This window comes from Glycine soja, chromosome 8 (genome assembly GCF_004193775.1).
Source record: "Glycine soja cultivar W05 chromosome 8, ASM419377v2, whole genome shotgun sequence".
Taxonomy (NCBI): Eukaryota; Viridiplantae; Streptophyta; class Magnoliopsida; order Fabales; family Fabaceae; genus Glycine; species Glycine soja.
Genome location: NC_041009.1, coordinates 18,207,980 through 18,220,889, shown reverse-complemented (window position 1 = coordinate 18,220,889; position 12,910 = coordinate 18,207,980). Strand labels below are relative to the sequence as shown.

General features: G+C 31.2%; 1 protein-coding gene across 1 annotated transcript; it reads right to left on the bottom strand.

Annotated features, from left to right (window-relative positions):
• Window positions 1–1,851: 1,851 nt before the first annotated feature.
• LOC114422536 (mitogen-activated protein kinase kinase 5-like) lies at window positions 1,852–3,358 on the bottom strand. Its single transcript, XM_028388937.1, has one exon. The coding sequence runs from the start codon at window positions 3,120–3,122 to the stop codon at window positions 2,028–2,030; it is 1,095 nt and encodes a 364-aa protein (XP_028244738.1). The 5' UTR covers window positions 3,123–3,358; the 3' UTR covers window positions 1,852–2,027.
• Window positions 3,359–12,910: the final 9,552 nt, after the last annotated feature.

The window sequence follows — 12,910 nt, the reverse complement described above, 5'->3', positions numbered from 1 at the left end:
TGTTGTTTATATGTTGAGCGCTATTGTAATATTCTTCTTTAACATATTGCTTATACAAGTGTTGTTGAACATTTTTAATTAATGATATGTTGAAAAATGTAAGCATTTTTTTACCTTTATTTAGTTGGTGAAATGATGAACGCCCTTGCGGCTCTCTAATAGACTAATAGCACTCGTCATTATTCTCATAGTCAACTGTGTTGCACTTTTGTCCACTTTGAGCTCAGCACATCGACTTATAGCTTACTTCTTTCTTTGAATGAAAATCTCAAACCGCGTGCCTTTGCAAAGGATGTTGCTCCAAATAATCAACTCTCTGACCTATGGTAATTATTTGAATATAGATAGATCTCAGTTCCAAATCAGAATATATTTTTTAATGCAATCTTTCTTTTTAGGATGGGAATTGTCATGACTTTTGAAATTGAGCTTTTAATTTTTCAGTTAACCAACTTCACCATTAATTAAATTTAGCTACATTCTCAAACTTTTGGTAGAGGAGAATTTTGCCACAAGTTGAGACAGGTTTGACCTTTTAAGACAAGAAGCACAAAGCTGAAACTTGCACTTGACTAGGAATAACTCACTAGCGTGTTGGAGTGATTCGAGATTCTTGCCAATGGCTGAATAGAAGCCAGCCAGCGCATGATCAAAACAATTTTCGGTATCTGTTTGATCTCTTGATGATTGGGATGCCGTAAAAGTGGGGATACAAATGTCTCTCCCCTTTACAGTTCTAGCCTTTAACCTATAGTAATGATGATAGCATTTCAACACAAGCCACTTTCCCCACCACCCAACCACCTATTGGCAAGTACCAACAAATGGTACCTCCATTTTGAGTAATTCCCGGATTTAGAAAATACTGTGTTATGTTTTCCTGAAGAATTAGAGTAACCATAACTAACTGCGATGAAACCAAACAAAATGGAAGAAGAAAGAGGTGCACAACCCAGTCCGTAATGAGGAAATTTGCATAACCAGAATGGAGAAAATTTTCTAAAATCTTGTAGCACAGAATTAAATTAGCGAGTTTTTCTTCTTTTATAAGAAAATAGCCACGAAACAGCAACAGAATAAGCCTACTTCCTAGCATTTAAAAGGGCAAAATTCAAATGCACTTGAGCTGTTCTTGGTAGCCTATGTATGTAGATATTTAAAACAAATAAGAAGGAAATGAATAATAGAATTGAGAGAACAAGAGCCAGGTGAAATTGGGAAAGGTAACGACAACAATGGATGCTCAAATTTCATAACCGGGATAAGAACGTAAGAGTTGGGAAGTCAGAATTACTCAACCAATAGCATGAGACCGACAAAGATACAAAAGGAGCCTAACCAAATGTGTCACAAGACAACAAGATTATTATGTCCCTTTCATTGTATGCAGCAAGTAAACTACCGTAAATTCCATCTTCCAGCTTTCTGCCAAACCAACTAATGGCGATTATTAGGGACTAGAATCAAATTTATTAATAAGATTGGAAATGCGTACAACAGCATCCAAATCCAGGAAGGAAGGTGAACAAAATGGGGAGGGCAGAACAGAAATATTCCCGAGTCCAGAAAAGCAAATAGATTAACTATTTAAAGAGAGATAGATGAGTATCTATCTATCTATCTATCTATCTATCTATCTATCTATCTATCTATCTAGCAGCAACCAAAATGTCTAGGAATCCTTCAGGTGATGTAGCTCTAAATAAGAAGATGATTAAATCAAGAAAGAAAAGGCACCTGCAGGTTATAACCGTACTACTCACTGGGCAATTGGCATAACATAACAATAATAACCAGGGACTGAGGCTGAGGGGGCTTGAAAAAGATAATAATACTAAAAGAGAAAAAGAATGGAAAAAACAAACAGGGCATGTTATGGTAAGAAGAAAAACACTGTAATGTATGGCTGAAAATCCAATATTAAGATTTGATTCTGTATGAAAATGAAAATGAAAATGAAAATAAAGCAGCACACAGGGCTAGCTAGCTAGGCAATAGGCAATAGGCATGTAGAAGGATCCATCATACTAGGAGGGAAGAGGCCTTGGCGGAGGAGGGAGTAGCTGATGGAGGTTTGGAGGAGTCTGATTGTGGTTGGGCAGCGGCGGAGCAATGAAGGGGTGTTCGAGCAACCTGGAAGCAGACCAGCGGCGAGAGGGATCGCGCTGAAGACAGCGCAAGATGAAGTCCTTGAAGTGAGGGGAAGCAGAAGGAGGAGCCTCGGGAGGCTGAGACATACAAATGGCGCACATGAGACTGGCCCAATCGCCCTGCCTCCCAACCGCGAAGGGGAACCTTCCCATGTAGAACTCCAGTATGCTAACCCCAAAGCTCCATATGTCCCCTGCGTACGCGTCGTATTGCCCGTCGTTTATGTCCGTATTGATCCTCTCCGGACTCATGTAGGCGATCGTCCCCACCGACGAATTGCACGGATCCATCGTCTGATTCAGTATCCGACCCACCCCGAAGTCAGCGATCTTCACCTGCTTCCGCGAGTTTATAAGCAGATTCGACGGCTTGATGTCCCTGTGGACGATGTGCCGCCGGTGCAGGTACGCCAGCCCCCTAAGAATCTGCCGAGACAGATCTGCCAGCTGCTGCTCCTGCGTGATGTGTTTCCCCTCCAGAGAACCTCCGTCCATGAACTCCAGCAGCACCTGGATTTCGCTGTTCTGATCGTACATCTCGTGACACTTCACCACGTTCGCATCGTCCACGTCACGGAGGATCTGGATTTCCCGGTGGATCTGCCGCCGCACCGACTCCTCGTGGTGACCGTATATCACCTTCAGCGCGTACACGCGCCCGCTCGTGCGGTGGACCACCTTGTACACCGTCCCGCCGCTCCCGCTCCCGATGCGGTTCAGTCTCTCCAGCTCCGAGAAAGGGATCACCTGCTGCGCCGCCAGCTGGCTCGCTCCGCCGCTCGCCGCCGCAGCAGGCGCCGTCGATGGCGGCAGAGGAAGCGGCACCGCCAAGTTGGTGTCTCGCTGCGGCAGCGGCAGCGTGAGGTCCTTGCGGCGGCGCTGGGGACGCTGCTCCTTGTTGTTGTTGTTGGTGGTGGCAGGGGCAGGGTTGGCCCCGGAAGCGGAAGGCGGTGGCAGTTGCATCGGCCTCATCTCATGTCTCGAAGGAAGGATGAGTCTCTCTCTCTAGTTAAATATAAAAATAATGATAATCAGAAAAGGAAAGAGGGGGCAGAGGAGGAAGTTCATAAAATCACCATCACGAATCCACGGCGGAGATCAAATCATGCAAGTGCAAAGAGAGAAGCTTCCGGGAACTAACTCTTTCTAGGAAGCAAAAGGAAATTTGAGGGTTGATTTGTTTGCAGAAAAAAAGGAAGGGAGAGGAGGGTGGGGTTTTATTATTATTTGACAAAATAAAAAGGTAAATTGAGAGGTAGCTATCAAAAGAGGGAATCCAGATTTGAAAGGCATGGGGTCCACGCGCCTCCAGGGCCCGTGAGGAACGTGGACCAATTACGTTAGACTACATCGTTGGATCACACCACACATGCACACTTACACACTCCACACTGCAAACAAAACAAATCTTTATTATTTTATTATTTTACTACCCCAATCCCATTCTCTCTCTCTCCATTAACAACACGCAACACCCTCTACGCACATGTGTCAACTTCAAATCCTCTATGTATGGTCTCCCTCTTGTCCCAATTCCTATCTAATACCGTCACGCCTACGGCCTACGGTCCTTTTGTAATTTAATTAATTATTTCATTCTAAATACTATATAGTCTTCTTTTAAAAAAAAAAAAAAACTTCTCTTCTGATACAAATTGAGCATTTTTGTTCCAACGCATTTATTACTTTCTATTTTCCATGCAACATTACTTATACTACCAAGACTATAAAAAGGGGTGACTCACTTGTTGCCAGTGCTTTTTCTTTTAAAAAAATATATGCCTCAGTTAATTAAACGTGTGAATTGTATTAGTATATTTATTTTTTATTCTTATGGATAAAGAAAAAAAAAATCCATTCCTCCTAAGCAATCACTTCAACTATTGGTTAATTTTGATTTCTTGTTTTCTTAACTATCTAGAATAAACGCATAAAATTGTTTGCCTTCTTTTGAGATGTACTTTGTTATTTTACATATACATCATTCTTCTTTATGTAATCAGACTGATCGCCATATTGTTTATAGGCCAAAGTGACTTTCACTGGATCTTTGAATATGGTATAACTTTGTTTAGGGTTATATTATTATACTCTAATAAATAAATGATATATTGGTCTATAATTTGTTGATACTCTAGTATCTGAATTTATGGCTTCGATTTTCTGAATTTATAGATGTTATAATATAAGTATTAAAGTATCTTCTAATCTAGATATATATATATATATATATATATATACACAATAATTTACACACAAAAAATTATTTCTCTCCATCATTATATAAAACATTATTGTAACAATGATAATGTGCTAAAACATTACCGTAAACATTTTTTGTTTTCTTTTAGTTATATAAAATAATTAAATTTAATTTGAAAATCATGCAAATTTAATACATAAGGAATTATAAGAAAAACATTCCATATAAAATTATGCTAATTATATAAAACATTACTGTACTGTAATAATGATAATGTGCAAACAATATTACTATAGACTTTTTTTGTTTTCTTTTATATAAAATAATGAATTTTATTTTAAAAATTATACAAATTTAATACAATAACAATTGTAAGAAAAACATTCCGTACAGGGTTATGGTAATTATATAAAACATTACCACAATTTAAAAAAGACATTCCATAAATAATTAAATTTAATTTGAAAATGATACAAATTTAATACATTTGTAATTATAAATAATATTCTATAAAAGATTACCATAATTGAAGAAAAATAATACCACAATTTTTAAAAATAACTCCACAACATGTTACAAATTGATTGGAGTATAAAATTAAAATTATATAAGATTTAATAATCTAATTTAATTTAATTTAAATGTGTACTCGTTGTGCTACAATTAAAATTCAAATGATTATGTATTTTTATTTTTAAAAAAATTACCATAATTATATAAAAAAAATCTAATAAAATTCAATAAAATGATTATCGAATTATATAAAATCAAAATTCAAAATAAATGTAATGATTTAATTGATTGATTTTAGAACGTGTGTTCTTTGTAATAACCTTCATCGTAAAAGAAACTTGAGTTGTTCATAACCGTTGATAGAGACATGGATTTTACATATACCGCTGATCAATTGATAGATTGCAACCACAATCAAAATTTAAGAAACTAAAATATATCAATTTAATGATATTATGACATTGAATTAAATTGTCTTTAAATTCACTATCTATATTTTTAGAATTATGTGTACCAAACAATTAAAACAAAAATAAATGCAGACTATCTCAGTTAATTAAAGTATGTGTGTTATCATAATTCTTGTGACACTTATTGATTTTCAAGAATAAAAAAACAATTTAAACAAAATATAACATGACTAATAATTTAGATACTTTTTTAAGTATATGAGACACGTGGGGAGAGTATTGTATTTCTTAACCAATACCCTACCTCTTCATTGGACTCATAACTTTTTGATTAGCAAAACCTTACTTTTAGAAGAAAAAAATAACTATAATTATATTCAGTCCTTCAGTTCTTAATGTAAATAATTTATAATGTATGAATGGATTATTACTTTTGTCGAAAGTCTACGGAACTAGTTAATCTAAATTTTAATTTACGTCAATGTCTAATTTATTAAAAAAAAGTCAAAATATGGCAAGAGACTTTTGACAATCATGGCATCGTCGTCATCATAATAATAATAGAGTTTTTTTTATATTTTTAATAATTATCATAATAATAAAATAAATAAATAAGTAAATATTATTTCATATTCGTAACACTTTAATAAAGCATTATATTTGTTTATTGTATTTATTAAATAAAATATATTTAATGTATTTATAAATATTTATTGTTTCAAATCTTAATAAATAAATATCATTTCATATTCATAACACTTTAATAAAGCATTATAGTTGTTTATTGTATTTATTAGTACTTATTAAATATAATATATAAAAAATATTAATAATATTATTAAATATGATACTTATTGCTGTATAATATATTTGATGTATTCATCAAATTTATTAAGTATTTGTTGTTTCAAACTTTAATAAATAAATCAATAAATATTTTTCATATTCATAACACTTAATTAATAAATCATTATAGTTGTTTGATGTATTTATTAAATACAATACATAACAAACAGTAATAATATTATTAAATATCATATTTGTTGGATATAATACATTTAATGTATTTATTAATTATTTTCACAATTTAATAAATATATAATATATGCTCGTTAATTGCATGACTTTTCTCTTTATATATATAAAGAGATGATATATCATATAAGAATGATCAATTTCAATAATTAAATTTAAATGAAAGATCAAGATTAAAACATTTTAAATTTAAATTAAAGCTTTATTTAACGGTAAAATCTCTAAAAGATTTATCAGATAAAAAATTAAATATCTTAGTAAATTTAACTTATGTGATTTTAAAATATCTAAAACCAATCATTTTCATGACCATCACTGTCACCGTCATGACAATTTTTGTCACAACTATCATGGTCATCACCATACTTATCATCAATTGCTACCACCATCATGATGTCATTGTGATTTTTATCACCATCACCACCATCGTCATGATCACCTTTGTTACCACCAACATGATCTCTCCCGTTGTCGTTGCCACCACCGCGGTCATGGTATCAATCATGATGGTGGTTGTTGTTATGGTGACGATCTTAACAGCAGTGATAACGGAAAAGATCATGTTAGTGGTAACGATGATGGTCATAACGGTAATTATGATAATAATAATGGTTACTGTGTTGACGATCTTTATATAATTTTTTTTCCGATAATGAACATAAATTAAATCTTTAAAATATTTAATTTCTTATTTGATAAATCTTTCAGAGAATTTAGATTTAAATAAAGTTTTAATATAAATTTAAAATACTTTAATTTTAATATTTTATTTTAATCTAATATGATTATTCTCATATGATATTATAATATATATATATATATATATATATATATTCAATTTTTAATACAATTAATTTATCTATAGGGACAAAAATCTGAGATTAATTTATTTATACTAATAATAAACAGCGTATCTACATCTAGTGTAAACAATTTATTAGATAATTGAATCACTTCTTAAATTTTTATTATTCCCTTTTAAACTCCAATAACTACTCCATTTCTCTTTTAATGTCAATTTTTTTCTTTTATGTCACCTCTAATTTTATTCAACTACTGATTCTGTTTTCTTTTATTTTTGTTTAAAATTTTAGAATTTTTCCCTAGTAATATATAAATAGATTATTACTTTCTACCGATATTCTATAGTAATGATTGACCCATATTTAATGTATGTCAATGTCAAACTTATCCAAAACTTATACCATTACCACATGAATTTTTAAAATTCTCACATAACTTCATTATTTTTATCTTTACATTCCACGATAAGATTTAATGCTAGCTTTCTCTAGCTAACATAAAAAGACCCCTCTAGACATGTTTCATATGTGTAATAATGGGTGCTTTGATGTGTATTTAGAGTGATGAATCCAAGAAATTTAAATTATAGAAAGAATACACATGTATAAATTTGTGACACATGTATAAATTTAATGTTAATAATATAATATATTATCATTAAAAATGTGAACATACATTATATTTACCCTTTACCAACAACAATAGTTGACATAAGTGATAGTCATTTATGTCTATTAACTAAGTGATTTAGGATTTGAATCTTAATTAATCATTGGATATGAAATAAATCGTGTTAGAAAGAAAATATCTATCATGTATGTTATGACGAAGGTTAATCACTTATTCTGAAGGTGACTATCTCATACTAATACCATTATCAACAAAAAAAATCATATATACTATTTAGTTTCATATTTTGAAAATATTGAATTATTATTTTTATTTTCAATACTATTAAAATTTTCTCTCTATTATATGTAACTATAAAAATAATTCGATCATTTATCTCTCATACAGTTTTGTATGAGATTCTTGACGATATTCATAACAAAAAAAAAAAGTTCTTTCAGGAAAATATATTGAACAATAAAAGTGAAGCTTGAGCCATGCAAGTTTGCAATTATCTAATTTCTTTATATGTTCTAACTATTGCTGTTTTTATGTGGTCTAATTATTGTTTTCATTATTTATGGTATATATTTCAAGGTATGTCCAAAAAAAAATTATAACTTAAATATTAAATATTATGCAACAACTAATTTATTACATATAAAATATTTTTGACAATTTTATGATAGATGCTATAGTATATGTTAAAAGATTTTTTTTTCAAAATTAAAGCCGTTTGAATTTTATTTTAGATCAACATTAATGATTTGAGATAGATTGAATGAATTATATTTAGAGTGAAATAACAGAATATTTATTCATAATCTTTTTAATAAATAATTTTGTAACTGAAAAAGTTAGAATCTTAATATAAAATTTGTCAATTTATATATACCTCTCTAAATATTTTATCTTAGACTCAAATTTTCTGAACAAAGTCCTACATGAACGACTAATTTATAAAAATGTGATATAAATTGAACTTAGACTACTAGTCTGTAAGACTGTAACAAAATTAATATTCTGTATTCATCTTTCCATTTTTCACAAACAAAAACTGATCAGTCAGACTGTCAGAGCAAGAATTACTCGTATATTGCATATATAGTCAACTCACAATGGCAGTATGGTGGAAACCGAAGAAGATTGGGGGGAAAGCAAAAATGTTTTTCAATACCATACGGCTGAAATACTACATGTCCATCCTTAATAGAAAGACCTTTGATTTCCTTTCAAAATAAAGAATTTGTTTTGTTTTGACGTTGAAATTTATACTTGCTTAAAAGTCAACTAAGCCAATGGCCATTGAAGATTGAACCATTATGTGTTTGCCCGTAAGCTGAATGATGCTTTCATCCCTAACTTGTCCAAGATGAATTATAGTGTATTTCCTTGTACCTTCGGGGCAATGGGATGTGTATGATCATATAAGCATTGCTCGTCTAAGAAGAACAAGTCCTACCCTATCCTAAAAAAGAAAAAAAAATAATTATGTTGTATTTAATACTTTAATAATCATAATTTTAATTGTACTAAATTAGTTTTTATAACTTTTTAATTGATAAAATGGAATCTTCAACCTTATATTTCGTCTAATTATTAATGTAATAGGTGGAGAAACATAACATTTTTATTTTATTTTGACGTGGTAAAAAATGCTTAATTGTGTTTTCTGTTAAAATTAGTAAATTTTATTTTTGTTCTTTGTAAAAAAAATTATCCATTTTCTCATCCATGGAAAATTAAAATATGTGATTTTTTGGCCTGAAATTATGTTTGAATGAATTCAAATCTATTGGAACCTCCATGACATTTTTTTGTAAATTTAAATTTTAAAATATAATTTATGGGGATTAAAAACTACTACAAATTACCAAAAAAGAATTAAAAAAATAATACAAGAAGCCCCTTTCTCCCACACGCTCCCAATCGCACATTTTAATTATCGAACTCCCCTCCATGGACGACAATGCTTGTACAAATGCATTTTACATAACAAAATGTGAATATAGGCTGAAACTTTATCCCAAAAATCAAACCTTTTATGAGAAAGGAACTCCAAAGCACGCAAGACCAGGGTGTAGAGATATTCCACCTTTCGACTACACACCTGAATGGAATCTTGAAGCAGCAGAGCAACTACAATTACCTAGAAAAAACTCATTTAGTCACACAAATCTTAAACCTTAAATAGAAACTTTCAAAAGAAAAAATTAGTACGATGTAACAAACCTTCGGCGAAATTCACAGGACTATGTCCTTCTGAGCCAATCTCGCCGGAACAAATTTTCAGCAAATACATCCCAAAAGTAATAAAAAATTCCAACCTAAAATTCCATTTTTGAAGCAAATAGTTACTTTAAAACAAATTATCTAAGCAAAGAATTGAAGTTGCAATTAAGAATGTAACATTGCCATCAATTGAAAGAAAGGTCACTAATTAATTGATAGTGTGCATGTGAATAACACATATGTGACATTAAAATTAAGAATAAAAACATAAAAAAAGAAGAAAAGGGGATTGAATAATGAGAAGACTGACCAAAGCATAAGAAGGATGATTAAGAAAGAAGATTGAAGAGATGTTACAGTCTACAAGATAGGCAGAATGTGAAAATAACCTCCTCCCGTAAATTAGCAGTGACATTCGAGATTATGTTTAAAACAAACTGAATTACTTTCATAAGTCAGAAACCAACCAACTTACACATGTGTTGTTGCGATTTCTAATTAATTTAGAGACAAAAACATCAAAAAAGATGTATACACAAAAAAGAAATATCTCCTTTATACATTGTTCTATATGTACAATTTGGATACCAATGTTAAGCTAACCCACAATTTAGAAACTGTAACAAATGGGATGGGGTGGATTGGTAATGACATTTTCCCCCAAACTGTTTGAGTGAATTTGGTTTTCTCTAATTTGCTGAATAATGCCAAGTTGACAACCATCAAAGCCTTTTTCATCCTCTGTATCATAGAATTTATACTACTTGCAACATCCCACTAATGAATGTTTCCTTATGGATGAACTAATATAATTCATTCGGATCATACCACTTTGAATTAGGCAGCCTGAGATGTGCATGAAAAACTATTTTTAAGGAGAAATAATTGTGACTTCAGAAAAAAATGGAGAAAATAATTGCTTAAAAAATGGAAAAAATAATTATTCAAAAAAAATCATTTTTTTGAACCATTTTTCCTGAATTTTCTTCTTTTTTAACCTATCATGCATTTTCATTATTATTTTAAATTAAATTTCAATTTTTTAAAATAAATTATCAATGATTAAAAATAATTTTGTATCAAAATATAACTGGTTTATCATAAATTTAATTATATGAAATCAATATTTATCCTATACATTACACAAACAAAAATACTAATTTTATTTCATTCCAGCTCGTTCTTCTAATTTATAAATAGCCTTCATATTCTAAATTAAATATCTTCGTATGAATCTTTACATGTCTGCCTGTCCATCTTAATTCGTAACCAACTCACATGGATATGTAAATATGTCCATATGAATCTTGATGGGTATCTTTTTTTTTTCTTCTTCTTCTTAGTACTTCATTCGCTCAAGTTCACTACCGAATCAAATTCAATCGTTAGTTTCACTACCCAGATTTGTAACAGAGACATCGTCAGCTTCAGTTTCACTACGCACGTGAACGTGGTTATTCAATTAATGCTATCAAGCTTCTTCCTATTAATTTCCGCAGCCACTAGAATTATTAGGAATGAAAAAAATTATCGATAATTTTCGAATTCATTCAATTCATTCATTGATAAAAGTATTATAAAATTAATGTATTTATATAAAGATAAAAAATAACTAATATAACTTACTCATATAACTTATATAACTTATAATAATTATAACTTAAGCAGCCAACTAACTTATTCAAATAATTTCTAATAACTAATTAAATTAATTTTATGTCTAATAAGAATAGAATGCTTTCAGCTCACATGAAGAACAAAATTTATGAATTTGTGCAAGAAGGATAAGAAAATCATAAAATACGTTAATATTGTTAATATAATTAATTTTTAATCTTAAAGCTATACTTTTTGAGTTTAATAGACATGCATTTTAGCTTAAGAGGTGAAAAAGGTTAGAAGGAGAATTTGACTTCCAAATTGATTAAAATAAGGTAATTTTTTTTGTAGATCTTAAAATAAAAAAATACTCCTTCTTAGAGATAAAAAAGTAAGTAATATTCAAATTTATGATGATTTTATATATCTGAGTCTGACTATTTGAGAGTTTGAGTTCTTTAATTTACATCTAATGGAATTCCTTCTTATTGTATGTCGATACACAGTTCTAATTATATTAGTATACTAGCAAGCGAGCAACGCTTTTATTGTAGAAATTGTAATTGGAAAAACTTATACCTTTACAAGAAAAGACCTAATGGATGTACTGTATAGTTTAAAATCATGTCAAAATTTCACACATTGTAAAGAAACCCGATATTTCGTGATAGAGAAGAAGATGCTGTATTCATAGTGTAAGGATATCGGGTTATGCAGAGAAAGAATTAAGACTCAGTTCTGGAAAATCAGAAATATGCTTCTTGCTTTCATTGCGTAGGTTCTTCAATATATGTACATGAATGATTCTCAAGTTAGTTGTAACTGATTATTCTAACTAACCTAACGGCCTTAACTACTTTTCATTAGATGCTGTTAATATCCCCCCCCCTCAAGCTGGGAATGGATATTTAACATTCCCAGCTTGTTACAAAGAGGCTGAAAGACAGTGGAAGGTAGAGCTTTGGTGAAAATATCCGCGAGTTGCAAGGATGATGATACTGGGAGCAGTTTGAGATGACCCGAGGTGATCTTTTGACGTACGACATGGCAATCGATCTCGATATGCTTCGTTCGTTCGTGAAAGACGGGATTGGTGGCAATCCGAATCGCTGAATGATTATCACAGTAAATGATAGCTGGTTCAACAAATGTCATTCGAAAATCGCGAAGAAGGTAAGTTAACCACTGAAGTTCACATGTGGTGGAGGCTAGGGCTCGATATTCAGCCTCCGACGAGCTTCGTGAAACGGTGGACTGCTTCTTAGATTGCCATGAGATAAGAGAAGAACCGAAATAAACAACGAAACCAGTGGTTGATCTCCTGGAATCCTGGCATCCGGCCCAGTCCGAGTCAC

Coding starts and splice junctions, on each gene's coding strand:
- LOC114422536 (XM_028388937.1), bottom strand. CDS start 3,122: ATGAGGCCGATGCAACTGCCACCGCCTTCCGCTTCCGGGGCCAACCCT.